This window comes from Asparagus officinalis, chromosome 7, assembly GCF_001876935.1.
Source record: "Asparagus officinalis chromosome 7, Aspof.V1, whole genome shotgun sequence".
NCBI classification, from domain to species: domain Eukaryota; kingdom Viridiplantae; phylum Streptophyta; class Magnoliopsida; order Asparagales; family Asparagaceae; genus Asparagus; species Asparagus officinalis.
This window is the reverse complement of record NC_033800.1, coordinates 30113174-30130122: the sequence shown is the minus strand read 5'-3', so window position 1 is coordinate 30130122 and position 16949 is coordinate 30113174. Positions and strand designations below refer to the sequence as shown.

At 36.3% G+C, this 16949-nt stretch overlaps 3 protein-coding genes across 3 annotated transcripts; 1 reads left to right on the top strand and 2 right to left on the bottom strand.

Annotated features, from left to right (window-relative positions):
• LOC109849852 (putative mannan endo-1,4-beta-mannosidase 9) lies at nucleotides 6226-8238 on the top strand. Its single transcript, XM_020419736.1, has 5 exons — nucleotides 6226-6566; nucleotides 6654-6848; nucleotides 6925-7047; nucleotides 7127-7329; nucleotides 7697-8238. The coding sequence occupies exons 1-5, from the start codon at nucleotides 6234-6236 to the stop codon at nucleotides 8109-8111; spliced, it is 1269 nt and encodes a 422-aa protein (XP_020275325.1). The 5' UTR covers nucleotides 6226-6233; the 3' UTR covers nucleotides 8112-8238.
• On the bottom strand, nucleotides 9615-13163 carry LOC109846911. The gene is made up of 2 exons (XM_020416148.1): nucleotides 12641-13163; nucleotides 9615-9835 (listed from the first exon to the last, which is right to left on the bottom strand). Exons 1-2 carry the CDS (start codon nucleotides 13161-13163, stop codon nucleotides 9615-9617), a joined length of 744 nt encoding a protein of 247 aa, XP_020271737.1.
• LOC109850474 lies at nucleotides 14163-14699 on the bottom strand. The gene has a single exon (XM_020420489.1). The coding sequence runs from the start codon at nucleotides 14690-14692 to the stop codon at nucleotides 14315-14317; it is 378 nt and encodes a 125-aa protein (XP_020276078.1). The 5' UTR covers nucleotides 14693-14699; the 3' UTR covers nucleotides 14163-14314.

The window sequence follows — 16949 nt, the reverse complement described above, 5'->3', positions numbered from 1 at the left end:
TCTGTTCAGCCTTTTTTGTGCCTCGCGGTCGACCGCCGATCTCATCATTGCCTTTTAACGGCTATTTTTTGTAATGGCTGTCTGAGGCTATTTTGGTCTTTTCTAGTTGGTTTTGGCTGATATTTTGAGTGGGTATAAATACCCCATTGCTGTTCTCTTTCAAAAAATTAAGTTTTGGTTTTACAGTGAAGTTTTAACAAAAATCTTACGTGTGTTTAAAGAGCTGTTTAAGCTGTTTCTGATCATCTATTTTTAAAAGAAGTCTGCTACAACAAGAAGAGGCCTTTCATTTCAACTGAGGATCCTATCTTCATCATCCTCTACTGTTCTTCTTGTTTATTGAGAAGTTTTCCTAACTCATCTTTTTATATAGATTATAATTTCATTTTTCATATCTTAGCTATATTTATTAAGTTACGTATTTTTATTCACTGTTATCACACACAATATTGAGCTTAATATTTTCATACTATATAGTGTGGGTTATGGGGTGTGATTTAGTGAGTGTGAGCTTCATTTGCGTTCTCATTTGTTGTTGAGAACAAACCATTATATTTAATCTTTATTGTGAGTATCACTTGTAATACACTTGTACACCGAGAGAAGTGTGAGGCGAGAGACGGGGTCGAATCCAATAGGAGTGGCGTCGGTTGACGAATCTAGGGAGAGGTTGCATCCAAGCACTTGAGGAGGAGGACACAGGCTAGATTCCTACACTTAGTGTGTGAAGTGTGATTGCATAGTGTGAGAGTTTTCGGTAAGCTTGTAAACCGAGTGTGTAGAAGTTCCGGCTTCAAAACCGGATTGTGATAGTGGAGATCTCCTCGAGATGAGGAACGGGGACGTAGATCGTGGTGACCGAACCTCGTAAATATATCGTTTGTTTGTGTTTTGCTTAGCGTAATTTTTATTTGTGCTTATTCATATCTTTCTTGCTCATATCAATCTTATATCATTTGTGCAAGAACAAATTAATCAATATTATTTTTAATTGGCATTTAATCGGATTAGATTAGCATAAGACCCTAATCACCTCCCCGTGAGATTGTGAGATAAATACATTGGAAGGGTCTCAAGCACTAGAGGTCTGTTGTTTCTGCAAAATTTCAACACCCCTTAAGTTGTGCAAGAATGGGATGAACAAAGGTAGATATTTCTGAGGATGTGCAAAGTTCCCAAATAAGCAATGTAACTTTTTTGCTTAAGCTCACAATGATAATGCAATAAAGAGGAGCATTCCACTGATTGAAGAATTTCCTGTTGGAGAGGAGATAACAACAAAAACAAAACAACTAAGAAAGCATTGAAGCAATCAAACCATGAAGTCGAACTATGGAAACTTTGTTCATTCTTTCTGTGTTTTTTTGTATGGTTCTAATTTTATTAAACATTGTGATATGTACTTTGAAAATGAATTGAAGAAATTCGGTATTGATAGAAAATATTATATGCAAACTATGATAATATGTACATTTTCTAGAGGATGATTGGCTCATATATTCGTTATTAACAACATGAGTTTTAACCGGTATAGATGTAGCACCTCTGTTGGGTGCAAAATAAGAATGAAAAAATAGATCATTGTCATTCTATATTGCCTCGTCAGCTCAATGATACTAGATGTTACTAGTAACATATTTAGCATTTGACCATCATCGTTGCACCACTCTAGAAATACAAATTAGTAAATAGAAATCTAAAATTATGGTGTAAATAGAAATCCAAAAATCAAATGTTTTTTGAAAGAAAATATTGGAATAAATGTTTATTTATGAAATTAACATATATCTATACATCAAAAACATAAAGTTAGATTTACAAAACAATACTATATACAAAAACAAAGATTTGAAAGAAAACTTTTTGAGCTAAAATATTCAGTTTACATGTGTATTTGGTATCTAGAGGAGAATGAGTAGATTTATCACCCAAATAAGCTAAAGAGAGATTATAAATGAGAAAGGCACTTCCTTTCTATAATCTTCAGAACTTTCGGTCAATTACTACAGGAGAACGAGAGCCGCCATCAAGTTTCACCCAAATTTTCTCATCGACAGCGAAATTGATGCAAGCCCCATTTTATTTATCACCAAAGAACCTAGATCCTCAAAGGAGGCGGGAAGCGAAAAGAGGTCCGAGGAAATTTTGGGGAAGAAGGCGGTGATTGTAAAAAACCTGACTTTTTCCCCAAATTTTAGCCGTTGGAAACTCCAATTGTACTGCACGAATAATTTATAACCAAAAATATCGTTTCCAGCCCATTTCAGGTCTCCGAGCTTTGAAATAGTAATCTCTCAAAAGTTGATGGGGCAGGGGTTTTCTAGCCCTCATCTCCTAAAAAAAAGGAACCAAACACTTAACAAAAAAATGTTTTAGCTCCTATATGCAACGTGGTAGGTATTCATTTCTAAAAAATGAGGTTTCTTAGGGTGTTTTGGGCCAACCAAACAGGTCCTTATTGGAGTCTGTATTATGACTCAAATATAAATTCGGACCGAAAGACTTACAAGTTAGTCATTTAGCATTTAAAAAAAAAAAACAAGAAGAAAACAGAGATGTTGTTGTTGAATCTCTCATTTTGATCTTGATAGATTTCATTGAGTCTGTAAACAAGAATTAGAAGCGTGCGGAAGTGAACTCCGTCATTGGCAGCCAGCGGAGAAGCGACAGCCCTCGATGGAGATGATAAGAAGTAATCTCGCACGAAAAGAAAGATCTAGGGACAAAGAGATCTAGCGATTTATGAAACGTGTCAGGAGTCAAAGAGGACGATAATTTGACTGTTTATAGCCAATTCCATTTCAACAGCTCACCTGGCCGTAGCAAAGAATAAATCTACCCCTTTTATTCATCCAATTAAGAGTACAATTCTTATATTTTCAGACACTTGAAGTGTTTGGATGTCTTGAATCCTAACATGCATTTTATCGTATACCCTTGGTATGTTTTTTAGTTTCTAGATGCTAGAGGAGATCAGAAAGAAAAGGATGACTGTTAAGAAGAGCAAAGCCAAGAGGAGAAACTGACCTGTCGACAAAATTTTGAATGTGTGACTTGTTGACTGAGTATTTTGAGAATTCTGCTTTGAGAAAATAATTTTAGACTTTTCGGTCATATATGTCTTGGGTGAGACGAAGGTTTGGAGATCGATAGTATGATTTATTTTAAATTTTTTTTTTATTGTTTTTAATTAAAATGATAATTTCCTACTCTTCAAGGACGCGGGACTTGCTCAGAACCTCGTTAATCCTATGTCTATTTGTGACCTTTTCGTGAGATTTGCCCAACTCTCTGTGCTTTTCTGCAACATTGCACCAAAATAAAATAATAAGATCTTTTTCGTTAAAGGGTTGTTGATAATAGTGTATTGTAGTGGGTTTTAGTCCCACATTGCTTGGGAGAACAAACCTCACACTCCTCTACTTGTATAAATATATGTGCACACTCAATATTCAATTCAAGGGAAATTTACCCAAGATTCTCTCTCTCTCTCTTACTTTAACGCCAAAATATCTGGCAGATGAACGCCAAATAATTAAAAATAAAAATAAAAAAAATAAAACATTAAACGGCTGCAAAGCAATAAGGCCAAGATTTGGCAAAAGAACGCAAAAGCGTTAAAAATTTTATTGAAAGGGAAATAGCCCTAGCTCTGATACCAGAGCAGTTTCTTGTGTTTATTTAGGAATTAGTTCAGAACATCGAGGTTATCGTTGTTATGATCCCGCAACTCGTCGAGTTCATATATCTCGTCATGTTCAGTTCGAAGAGGATTCTCCATATTATTCTACTTCTGATGACTTTAATTTCCTCCACTCTACCGATCATGCTTCCCCGTCCACTGCATCACCCACTTCTTCACCTCAATTTTCCTTTCGAGATCTCCCTGACATCTCTCCCTCTCCTTCTGTTGACTCTTCCTCACCTGAGTCTTCTCTTACACCATCTAATCCATATCCTGTGGACACAACTCTCACTCCAGAAAATACTGTTGATCTTCATGCACCTGCGCCAGCATCTCCCCCGCCTGAGGTTCCTCTTGCTCTTCGTCGAGGCAAACGCCCACATGTCATGCCTGCCCGGTATGCTTCTGTTACTTCTTATTCACCTATCTTTCATAACTTTCTTGCTGCCATTCATACTATTGTTGAGCCAAAGTCCTTCCAAGAGGCAGTTCAAATTCCAGAGTGGCGACAAGCTATGGCTGAGGAATTTCAAGCATTTCAGCAAACTCATACCTGGGATATTGTTCCCTGTCCTCCTGGGATCTCTCTTGTTGGCAGTAAATGGGTTTATAAGGTCAAGTTTCGTCCTGATGGCACCATTGAACGTCGAAAAGCTCGTTTAGTGGCTAGAGGTTTTACTCAGCAACAAGGTATTGATTATGAGGAGACCTTTGCTCCTGTTGCTCAGATGCCCACTGTGCGTACTCTCCTTGCGGTCGCTGCTGCTCATCGTTGGCCCTTATACCAGATGGATGTCAAAAATGCTTTTCTTCATGGCTCTTTATCAGAGACCGTATATATGCAACCGCCTCCAGGGTCAAATATTCCTCCGGGACATGTATGTCTCCTTCGTCGTGCTGTTTATGGTCTCAAACAGGCACCCCGCGCTTGGTTTGAGTGTTTTCGCGATGTTGTGCTCAAAGCGGGCTTTATAGAAAGTCATCAAGATGCTTCTCTGTTTGTTCGCACTACATCGCGTGGCAGGGTTTTATTACTCATCTATGTAGATGATATGATCATTACAGGTGATGATATGACAGGTATACAATACGCAAAATCTCAGTTGCAACAACAGTTCCACATGAAGGATCTTGGATCTCTTCGGTATTTCCTTGGTCTAGAAATTTCTCAAGGCCCGCGGGGTGTATTACTGTCTCAACAGAAGTATCTCTCAGATATTCTAAATCAAGCTGAGTTAACTGATAATACAACTGTCGATACTCCACTCCAGCAGAATGTCAAACTTTGCTCTACTGACGGTGAGCCTCTATCTGATCCTACCCGATATCGACATCTTGTTGGTCAGTTGGTCTATTTGTGCATCTCTCGACCAGATATCTCTCATGCTGTTGGTATTGTCAGTCAATTTGTTAGTGCCCCACGTTCTGTACACTATGCTGTCTTATTACGGATTCTTCGGTACCTCCGGGGTACTAGCACTCGCTCACTTTTGTTTCCTGCTACATCTAAGTTAGAGCTTTGTGCATATTCTGATGCTGATTGGGCTGGTGATCCAACTACCAGAAAGTCTACCACAGGTTATTGTATATTTCTTGGTGATTCCCTTATTTCCTGGCGAAGTAAGAAACAAGATGTTATTGCTCTTTCCAGTACTGAGGCAGAGTATCGTGCAATGTCCACAACAGCTAAAGAGATTATTCATCTTCGTCGCCTTCTCAGTGATTTCGGTATTTCTGTTACGACTCCTACTCCTCTCTACTGTGATAATAAGAGTGCCATCCAGATTGCTAATAATCCAGTATTTCATGAAAGGACCAAACATATTGAGATCGACGCTCATTTTGTCCGTCACCAAGTTATCAAGGACAAGACAATTCTACTTCCTCATGTTTCATCCGCTGACGAGCTTGCAGATTTCTTCACAAAGGCCTTACCTGTTCATCGGTTCCAGTTTCTTGTACGCAAACTCACTTTGTTTGATCCAACATGAGTTTGAAGGGGGCTGTTGATAATAGTGTATTGTAGTGGGTTTTAGTCCCACATTGCTTGGGAGAACAAACCTCACACTCCTCTACTTGTATAAATATATGTGCACACTCAATATTCAATTCAAGGGAAATTTACCCAAGATTCTCTCTCTCTCTCTTACTTTAACAAGGGTGATCACTTGACACTCTTATATATGTTGAGTAATTTATAGAAAAATCATTAGAAAAAAATTATCACGTTATCAGGCTCAAGATCAAAGGCACAACGTGTAAGAAATCATAGTAATTTATACTTTACCAAGTGGGCAGAGAATTCAAATTTTCAAAAGTCAGTTACTTACATGAACTTAGAATTAATTCTTAAAAAAAAAGTTTTCAACGAAGTGTCTTTTATAGTGCTCATGTGCATGTCAATCACCTCTGACTTCCTCATCCTCAGCAGTGAAAATAGAAAACATTGCTTTTGTTCTCTTGCATGCTCCTAAAACTCTATATAAACCCCCCCAACATTCTCAACTCAAATCTACACGCACCAAACTATCTCATTCCTCAAATCAAAATGCAGAACAAAACCATTTGCAATTTGTTTCTTTTATCTCTTCTTCTTCTCAAACCCTGCATCGGCAATGCCAAAACTTCCAATAACGGGGGCTTCGCCTCTACCAGTGGGACACATTTCGTGATGAAGGGGCGACCGTTCTACACTAACGGGTTCAATGCTTATTGGATGATGTACGTGGCAGGGGACCCGATAATGAGATATCAGGTGTCCAATGCATTTCAACAAGCAAATAGTTATGGACTAAATGTTGTCAGAGCCTGGGCTTTTAGCGATGGAGGTTACAGAGCTCTTCAAATTTCACCTGGCAATTATGATGAGAATATGTTTAAGGTATACTACAATATATATAGCTAGTGACTATAAATTAATTTACAGATTTGGTCATTCATTTTTTATTTTATTTTTTTGGGTTGACAGGCATTGGACTTTGTGATATCTGAGGCTAAGAAGAATGGAGTTTATTTAATACTAAGTTTGGCCAATAACTGGGAGGAGTATGGCGGGAAGAAGCAGTATGTGCAGTGGGCTAAGGATCAAGGGCAGTGGTTGAACTCTGATGATGATTTCTTTAGAAATTATCTCACAAAGCAATTCTACAAGAACCATGTCAATGTATAAAACACAAGCTTCTTTGATCAGTGCCCTCTTTGGTATGTGTCTCGATCAAATAGCTTATTGTCATTTTCAGGCTGTTCTCACGAGAAAGAACTCGATAACGGGAGTAATGTACAAGGATGATCCTACCATCTTTGCATGGGAGCTCATGAACGAACCCCGTTGCCAGAGTGATAACTCTGGTGCAACTTTGCAGGTTTACAACATGAACTGTAATAATTTATTCATATAAAACCTAAACTTGTGGTATAATGTGAAATTTTTTATGATTCCAGAATTGGATTTCGGAAATGGCTGTTTATGTGAAATCTATCGATAGTAACCATATGCTTGAAGCTGGACTAGAAGGATTCTATGGCCACTTGAGGCCTGACAGGAGACGGTACAATATTGGTTATGAAGTTGGGTCCGATTTCATCGCCAACAATCAGATCCCTCAAATTGATTTCACTACCACCCATATATACGCTGATGAATGGTGAGTTTTCTTCGTTTCTATAGCATGCTCTGAATACAAAGGAAGTTTATAATTGACCAGGAATCCTCTGAATCCTTGGGCATACCGAAATTCTATAGTTGTGGAGCTCAAAGGAGAGGTGTCATCGGTCTCCATAACAGATGCGTAGGATTTCTAAGCAATCAAGCAAGCGTATAGAGGATTACTAGCCTTTTTACAACTACTCAATTTTTTGAACTTTTCTGTTAGTAGTGCACAAAAAATTCCAGCAAACATTGCGTCATTTATATCCATACAGTGCATGCCACCAATAATCCACAAATAACCCTCACAAAACAAAAATTTGCATGAACATACCCTTCCAATTTAACAGGTTACCTTCATGCAGGATCAATGGGGCTGATGATAATGCAGAAACAACTTTCCTCCAGAGTTGGATCGCATCACATACTCAAGATGCAGGATCCTTAGGAAAACCACTCATGATCACAGAATTTGGAAGATCATCGAAACAATTCAGCTCTGCACAGAGGGATGCATACTATCGGGCTACATATACCACAATCTATGCACTGGCGAGATCTGGTGGTGCTTGCTCCGGTGCTCTCTTCTGGCAGTTTCTCGGCCAAGGAATGGATAACTTCAGAGATGGATATGAAGTTGTTTTCCAAGATTGCCCCTCCACATCGAGCATAATTTCACAGCAGTCTCGAAGAATTGAGAGCCTGAACAATCCTTTGACTATGTTTGATACCAAGAAACTGGAGAAGACCAAGGACTACCTAGGAGGAATGTTAACGTAATACTTAGAGAAATTAACTATTTGCCTTTGTTTCTTCACAGGGGATGAGTTGATTCATCCATTTGTAGAAATAAATCTATAAGGAAAAGAGGATAGAGTTAAATTGTATTGTGTTTGCCCCATTTTCAGATGATTATACCGAGAGGGTTTATTAAAATTAATAAATTTATTAAACATTTGTTCTTATTAAGGTCAGGCTTTTATACTTAGAATCTCTCATATATGAATTCTGCATTCAGGGAATTTAAACAACATATAAATGCTGAATTGAGAATTAGGAATCTATAATTGCTCTTCAAGATTGATCATGAGATATGTCTTGAAAACTTTATTGGGCTAAACCTCAAAGGTTATTCCAAATAATTGAAGTTCAACACGAAGGATTCATTACTCAATTGAATGCGCGTCTTTCTAAATTTTTCTGAACATAAAGTTTTATTCAACCTTAACTTGGATAATCTACAGGAAATCAATTTATTTGACCATACCAATTCAAATTCCATACTCAAGTGCTAAATTAGTATTTGACACCTAAAGTTACGCAATTGATCATGAGATATGCTTGCTTTTTCCTCTATGCAAGTTTCTTACTTTTTTGGTAACAGTTTTTGACCTAAATTGCCTCCCACTGATAGTTACATTCTGGTACCTAGAAATTGGCAGAAACCTGCCATTGGTTGAGCTTCAAACACGCTTGCATAAATATCTTCTATTCCTCATCACGCACAATTCATGGTCTTGCTCATATTCGACTACTTGACTTCACACATATGCAACTCAATGTGGAAGGGTTCACTGTTCTCTTTTTTATTCATGCCTTCAGGGTTAAGAAACTTCTCCACTGTTGGCACAAACCCGGGGCCCAATATAGCAGAATCTTAGCAAATAGTAGAGATAAAAAGAAAACACACAAATTTACTTGGAAAACTCCCTAAATGAATTTGGGGTAAAAACCACGGGCAATGATAGAAGAATTCACTATGAGAATAACTTTGGAGTTACAATCTCTCTTTTACAATAAGAAACTCTTTCTATTTTCTCTCTTACTCTTCTATGTGGAGTTATTTTTGGGATGTAATTATAGCGACAGGGAAAATATTATTCCTAATTTTATAATATTTTTACTGTGCCAATCTTTCGGTGCTTTCCACTTTCGGTGCATAATTAGAGTGGTGGGGTCCATTCACTTTTCTCCTTCAACAATTCGGCTGATAATCTCCCACTTAAAGATTTGATTGAGTATCAATCATATCTTCGAACCATTTTTCTATCTTTGTCATCTTCATGTTGTTCACGTCTCCGACAGACTACAAGAGAAGCGATATCAAATAAATTTATCAGTATTGATTGTTTTTGTCAAAAAGTATGTTAGGTTATCTTTAGTGTGAATTTTTTGCATTTCCACTGTTCCTTCTTCCATTTTCTCACGAACGAAGTGGTACTGAACTCTAATATGTTTTGTCTTTGAATGCAAAACTGAATTTCTTGCTAAATGCAAAGCACTCTAACTATCACAAAATAGAGATATCTTCTTGTGTTCATACCCGAGTTGCTCCAGCACCATCTTCAACCATATCGCCTCTTTACTAGCTTGTGTAGCTACTACATATTCTGCTTCTGTTGTTGAATTAGCCACAACTGACTGCAGTTTTAAAATCCAGCTTACAGCTCCGCTAGCAAGTGCAAATACATAGCATGTGGTAGATTTGCTATTATCACAATCACCTGCATAATCAGAATCAACATATATCCATTGATAATAAAATCTGATCCCCCATAACATAATGTAATATTTCAGGTTTTCTTAATGTATCTTAGAATCTTCTTTACAGTATTTCAATGCTCTTTACCAGGATTCACCGACTAACTACTCTCACTGCTTGTGCAATGTCTGGTCTTGTACAAATCATAGCGAACATTAAACTTTTCATTGTTGATGCATACAGTACTCGAGATATCTTCATGCTCTCTTCTTCACTGCTAGGACTCAAAGTGGAGGATAACTTAAAATTAACAGGAAATATGGTAGAAATTAGCTTATAATCTTGCATATTAAAGCACCGTAAGATTTTCTTCAAATAATTCTTCTGAGAAAGCCAAATCTTCCTATTAATTTTGTCTCGGTAAATTTGCATCCCTGAATCTTGTTTGTAGATTCTAAATCCTTCATTTTAAATTCCCTATCCAACTATGCATTTAATACTTTGATATGATTTTTGTTAGGGCCTACAACTAACATGTCGTCAACATACAACAATAAGATAACAAATTTATTTTTACCAAACCTCTTAAAATATGCACAATGGTCTGAATTAAGTTTGTTATATCCAAGTCTCATGATGAATGAATCAAATCTCTTTTACTAACACATCGGCACCTGTTTTAGATCGTACAGAGATTTGTTCAATCTGCAAACTAAGATCTCTTTTTTTATTTTTCTTTAAAACCTTCTGGTTGGAGCATGTAAATTTCTTCTTCAAGATCTCCATGAAGATATGTTGTTTTTACATTTAGCTGTTATAGATATAAGTCAAATATAACGCTCATAGCCAGGACTATTCAGTCTGTTGTAAGTCGAACTACATGAGAAAATATTTCATAAAGTCAATACCTTTTTTTTAGCATATCCTTTATCACCAATCTAGCACGATATCGCTCCACTTGATGATCATCATTTCGCTTGATCTTATAGACCCATTTATTTTCAATGGTTTTTCTTCCTTGTGGAAATGACACAAGTACTCAAATCTTATTCTTATGGAGAGCTTCAATTCCTTCCTACATTGTCCACAAAGATGCATCTGTACTATTTATAGCTTCATAAAAAGTTGATGGATCTTCATTCTTTGTTAGAAGACAGTACGCAACATTACTCTCTGTAATATACTCTGAGTGTCAAGTCTGTGGTCTTCTCTCACGAGTTGACCTTCGAATTGTTGGAGCCTCAGACTTGACTGGTTCTTATACATCATGCTCCGGTGTTACTTTAGAAAATTTTGGATCATTTTCTACCTGACCAGCTACAGTCTCTGAGTCCTTTCTTGAACTGTTTTATTTTCTTTACTTTATAGTTGTTTCTCTACAAAGATAACATCCCTGCTGATGATAACCTTGCAGGCAGTGGGATCCTACAAGTGATACCCCTTTACTCCGTCAACATACCCTAAGAATATGCATTTTCTGAATTTTGAATCCAGCTTTGTAATTTCTTGGGCATTGTACATTACGTAACTGGACTTCTAAATATATAGAGGTTAGAATAATCAGCTGGATTGCTGGTCCACATCTCCATCAACGTCTTTTACTATATTATAGTTGATAGAGATTGATTCACCACATAACAGGTAGTTTTTATTGCTTCCACCCAAAAGATTTTATCCAGATTTGCAGTTGCCAATATTGCTCTTATTCTTTTCAACAGAGTTCTGTTCATCCGCTCCACCACTCCATTTTGTTAAGGAGTATAAGCAGTACTGAATTGTCTTTTGATGCCTTCTTGCTTGCAGAATGCAAAAAAAAAAATACTGTATGTATATTCTCCACTATTATCTGACTTTAAGCACTTGATCTTCTTTTCAGATTCAAGCTCGACTCACGCTTTATAAGCTTTAAAGATTGAGAACACAGCCTTCTTCTTGATAGGATACACCCAACATCTCTTGGAGTAATCATCAATAAAGGACACAAAGTACTTTGCTCCTCCCATGGATGTAACTTGTGCTTGTCATACATCAAAATAAACTAGTTCTAGAATAACCTTACTTCTAGGACTTGATGTGTTGAACTTTAACCGATGTTGCTTACTTGTGACACAATGCTCGCAAAATGGAAGAGCTACTAAATTAAGTCCAGGAAGCAACTTCTGATCGGAGAGAATCTTCAAGCCTCGTTCTAATATGTGGCCTAGTTTGTGATGACACATCATGGTTTATTCTTCTCCATGGCTAGTTGATGTCACACATGAATCAACTTCCTGTAATGTTTCTCCCTTGAGCATGTATACATTTGCAGCTATCTTTCCTCCTTTTATCACAACAAGTGCCCCTCTAGTAATCTTCATGATCTCATTTTTTATATGGGTCTTACATCCGAGCTCATCCAATTATCCTAAAGATAACAGATTCTTCTTCAAGCCTTTCACATATCGTACATCTTGAATGGTGCGTATTGTACTATCAAATATTTTGATTTTGATATTGTCAATACCAGAAATTTCTAAGGCATGATCATTACCCATGAATACAGATCCTCCTGAGATAGGTTCATATTTGTGGAATCATTCTCTCCGGGAAGTCATGTGTCAGGAAGTTGCTGAATTTAGAAACCAGACATCAGCAAATCTCTTTTTGCCTTCATCAACAGTGGTTGCTCCACTGTATAAAATTTTACCAACATCTGACGTGCTAATAATATATCCTTGAGATGTTGATGGCTCTGAAGATTTTTTATCACTATTTTTCTTATTGTGCTAATATTCTGATTTCATGTGCCCTCTTTTGCCACAATTATAGCATTTGATATTCTTCTTACTTCTTGATTTTGATCTACCATGAGTATGACTCCCACTGGAGCCACGTTCTATTGATCTTCCTCTCGTCACCAATAAGGCATTCGCTTGTTGTGAACTTGTCTGTCTGTCTTCCTTGTTCTTGCATTGATTTTCTTCCTCCAGAACAGCGGCTGCAACGTTGTCAAAGACTAGATTGTTTCTGAGGATGTTGTTTGTTAGGTTGATGATGAGCTGATCATACGAGTCAGATAGACTCTGAAGTAGAAGTTCTGCATGTTCATTCACACTGATAGTATGCCTCAACGTTGTGAGTTGGGAGAACAATGTATTTAGGATGTTAATGTAGTCGGTCATCGATGTAGATTTCGTCATCCTTAGAGTGTAAAGTCTTCTTTTTAAGATGATTTTGTTGTACAAGGATTTTTCCTCATATAGCTTTGTTAGAGTGTCATATATCTCATTTGTTGTATTTTTATCCTCTATGCTTGACAGCGCCCCATCTACTAATGCCAGATGGATATTTACAATAGCATTCTCATTCATCTCGTTCCACTTCTTATCATCTGTGATGTCATCTGGACTTGCACCGATGGCCGCTAGACAATTATCTTTTCTCAAAATATTCTTTATCTTCAACTTTTACAAGGAGAAATTACTCCTGTTGAATTTCTCGATCTCGAACTTCGCCGCCATTGCTTCTACCACGAACAATAACTTTTTACTATTTCACGTAATCAGTAACTGTATTTATGAACAGTAAGTGCATCCTTGAATAGTACTGTACTTATGAATAGTACCATATTTATGAACAATATCGTGGTCATGAATAGTACTATCACCTTCAAAGGGTAAATGATAATCTAACTTATTTTTTTATGTGGAGGATCCACCTTTGGTAGCAGACATAGAGCATACGATAAGTAGATACACGCACCCTGAGCCAGCTTTTGATACTACTTGTTGGGACAAACCCGAGGCCTAATATAGCAAAGTCTCAACAAATAGTAGAGATAAAAAGAACACACAAATTTACATAGAAAACCCCCTAAATGAATTTGAGGTAAAAACCACGGGCAAGAACAGAAGAACCCACTATGAGAAAAAATTTAGAGTTTCAATCTTTTTTTACAAGGAGAAACTCTCTAATTTTCTCTCTCACTCTTCTATATGTGGAGTTGTTTCTGGGATGAATTTTTCCTGAAGAATTTTGAGCCTATTTATAGCGGCTGGGAAAACACTATTCCTAATTTTATAATATTTTTACTGTGCCAATCTTTCGGTGCTTTCCACTTTTGGTGTATAATTAAAGTGGTGGGGGTCATTCACTTTTCTCCTTCAACAATTTTGTCTGACATCCAGAACTAACAATCACTTGAAAAGGATCTCCCCTGAATTTGGATACCTAACCAATTTGTACATGTTCAACTCTACGAACGTTTCCTTTGTCAAATGCATCCATGTTTCGTCAAATCGTTGACAAACTAACCGAAAGTTATGATGAATTTTCAGATTCAAACATTCAGCAACCTACTTTGCGCCAAGGATCTCGTCCTTTTCTTATTCATCGGACCGACGACATACATAAGAAAAGAAATTCAGTGAATTTAGTCGGAAGATTCAGAAATATTGACAAGCAAATTAAGTATTAGATCGATTGAGAGAGCACACGGAAGCGACCCAAAAGAAAAAACCAATCAACTAGTCCAAGAATACATGAACTCCCAGAAACCAGTACCATCGTTCAAGCCATAAACACCCTCTTCAGCCATGATCCACGAGCAATTAGAACTGCATCTAGCTCGATCTCTCTGATAATCAAACGCATCAAAAACGAACGAGCGCACCTTCTCCCATCCCATATCACAGTAAAAGAGGGTAGTACCACTAACATTCACAGAAAAATCCCATCCATACTGATCACCATCGGCCACAGTCTTCGGCCCGAGATCGTTATCTTTGGACTGACAGTGTATGTTGATGCTCCTTCCATCCCCCAACCTGTTCACGACGCTAACGTGCACCTTTTCTGATGAAGTAGATGCCATTAGAAATAGCGTCATAAGGATATGCATTCTTATAGAGCTCATTTTTGCTAGACGTATTGATTTGGGTTTATTGGTTCTTTATATAGAGGAGCTATATTTGTGATTAGCTTCATAGATTAGTATATATGGTAGGAATTAAATCAATATATTATGATAATTGCAGATATGGTACGTAGACGTAATGTCTTAACGTCTTGGCATTTCTGTTTGGCGTCATGAGCTGGTGGTGAGTATTCCTGGAGGTTTTATAGGCAAGTTCAAATGCTCGAGAAAAGTTAATAATAATTAAACTAAGAATCCAAATTCATTAAGTTAATAAATGAATTGTTAAATGGATTCAAACGGGTCGACCCGACCCAACTTGACCTGACCCATTTAAATTTTGACCTGACCCGTATAATATTGACCCGACCCGATGTATTAAATAATCGGATCAACCCGTTTATTGAATAGGTTACCCACCGACCCAAGTGACCTATTTATTGGTTTTATAATCAATGCAACTTATTTCATGTACTTAACATAAAGTCCATGATCAAAGTTTTTGTGGTCCTATTTATCATTCATAGGTTTTGTACTGTTTAGAAGTTTAGATATTTTGTGGCATGGTTTTTGCAAAATTTTAATTTTGAGGATGTTTTTTTTATTTTCAGGGACTTTTGCTAATGTATGAACTCTATACTCTCTAAAAGTTTTGACTTTTCACGTTTTTCTTAAATTTTGAATTTTTAGGGTGTTTTTTATAGTTTTTGAAGGTTTCAAGTTGTTTTTGACTGATACCAAAAGTTACATGTTGTTGTTTATAAGCTATAGATTTTATATTGTTTTAAGTTTTGATATTTTTGGCGTGTATTTTTGTAAAATTTGACCATTTTAGGATGTATTTTACATTTTTGAAACTTTCATGGTGTTTTCTGCAAAGTTCAAAATTTTCACGGTGCTGTTTATAACTTATAGATTTTGTCTGTTTATAAATTTTGATATTTTTGGCGACATTTTTCTATAAAAGTTTGACTTTTGAGGGTTTATTTTATAATTTTCCAAACTTTTAGGCTGTTTTTTGCAAATTTCAAAAAATTAATGTTGATGCTTATAACTTATAAATTTGTACCTTTTGTAAGATTTTATATTTCTGGGGTGTGTTTTTATAAAAGTTTGACTTTTCGAGCATGTAGTTTGCAATTTTCAAAAAATTAGGGTGTTTTTTTGTAAAACTCAAAACTTTCACTTGGTTTTTGTAATTTATAAATTCTAAAATTTCCATTGTTTGTAAGTTTCAGTTTTCTAGTTTTTTTAAAGTTTTGACTTATTTTGAGGGTTTTTTACAACTTTTGAAACTACCCGAGTGTTTTGTACAAATTTCAAAATTTCCATGGTACTATGTATAAGTTCTATATTGTGTACTGTTTGTGGATTTTGATTTTTATGGGGTGTGTTTTTGTTAAATTTGACTTATTTAGGTTTTTTACAACTTTTGAAACTATCAGTGCGTTTTTGCAAATTTTAAACTTTTCATGGTGTTGTTTACAAGTTATAGATCTTGTAATGTATGTAGGTTTTGATATTTTTGGGATGTGTTTTTGTAAATTTGACTTTTTGAGGGTGTATTTGCAGCTTTTGAAATTTTTAGGGTGTTTTTTATAAAATTTTAAAAATTTCATGTTGTTGCTTATAATTTATAGATTTTGAACTGTTTTGTAAGTCTTATTTCATGGTTTTTTTGGTAAACTTTATACTTTCGAGAATGTTTTCTAATTTTTTAACCTCTAAGATTGTTTTCTGCAAATTATAAAATTGTCATAATCTTGTATTTATTTTATGGATTATTTGATGGGCCAGATCGGGTCAAAATTAAAAGAGTCAGGTCAAATTTTATATGGGTTCCACGTTTGCCACTACTACAGAAAACGGAGCATAGTTCCTGTCACAAGCACAATGTAAGGGGCTGTTTGGTTCCCTGTTTTTGAGGGAAAGATTCTTTTGAAAGCCTGCCAAAAATGCCAAAAGTGTCACTTTTTGGCATGCTTTCAGCCAAAATCGTCTCTAAAAAAGAAGATTTTGGCTGAAAGTCTGCCAAAAAATGACACTTTTGACACTTTTGGCTGGCTTTCAAAAGAGCATTTCCCTCAAAAACAAGGAACCAAACAGCCCCTAAATGGTTTTCTGCACACCAGATTCGAACTAAATTTGCGTGTCGTACTATATGTACTATCAATGTTGGAACTCAACAAACAGAAACTTCTGTAGTACCTTTTTTATTTACTTAAACAACAGATATAACAAT

Bases quoted from the DNA above. Each gene is read 5' to 3' on its own strand.
- LOC109849852 (XM_020419736.1), top strand. From the start codon at position 6,234: ATGCAGAACAAAACCATTTGCAATTTGTTTCTTTTATCTCTTCTTCTT. The intron at 6,567-6,653 runs GTATACTACAAT...TTGGGTTGACAG, and splicing joins ATGATGAGAATATGTTTAAG to GCATTGGACTTTGTGATATC. The intron at 7,048-7,126 runs GTTTACAACATG...TTATGATTCCAG, and splicing joins ACTCTGGTGCAACTTTGCAG to AATTGGATTTCGGAAATGGC.
- LOC109846911 (XM_020416148.1), bottom strand. From the start codon at position 13,163: ATGAATGAGAATGCTATTGTAAATATCCATCTGGCATTAGTAGATGGG. The intron at 9,836-12,640 runs GTAAGAAGAATA...CTGATTATGCAG, and splicing joins TGGTAGATCAAAATCAAGAA to GTGATTGTGATAATAGCAAA.
- LOC109850474 (XM_020420489.1), bottom strand. From the start codon at position 14,692: ATGCATATCCTTATGACGCTATTTCTAATGGCATCTACTTCATCAGAA.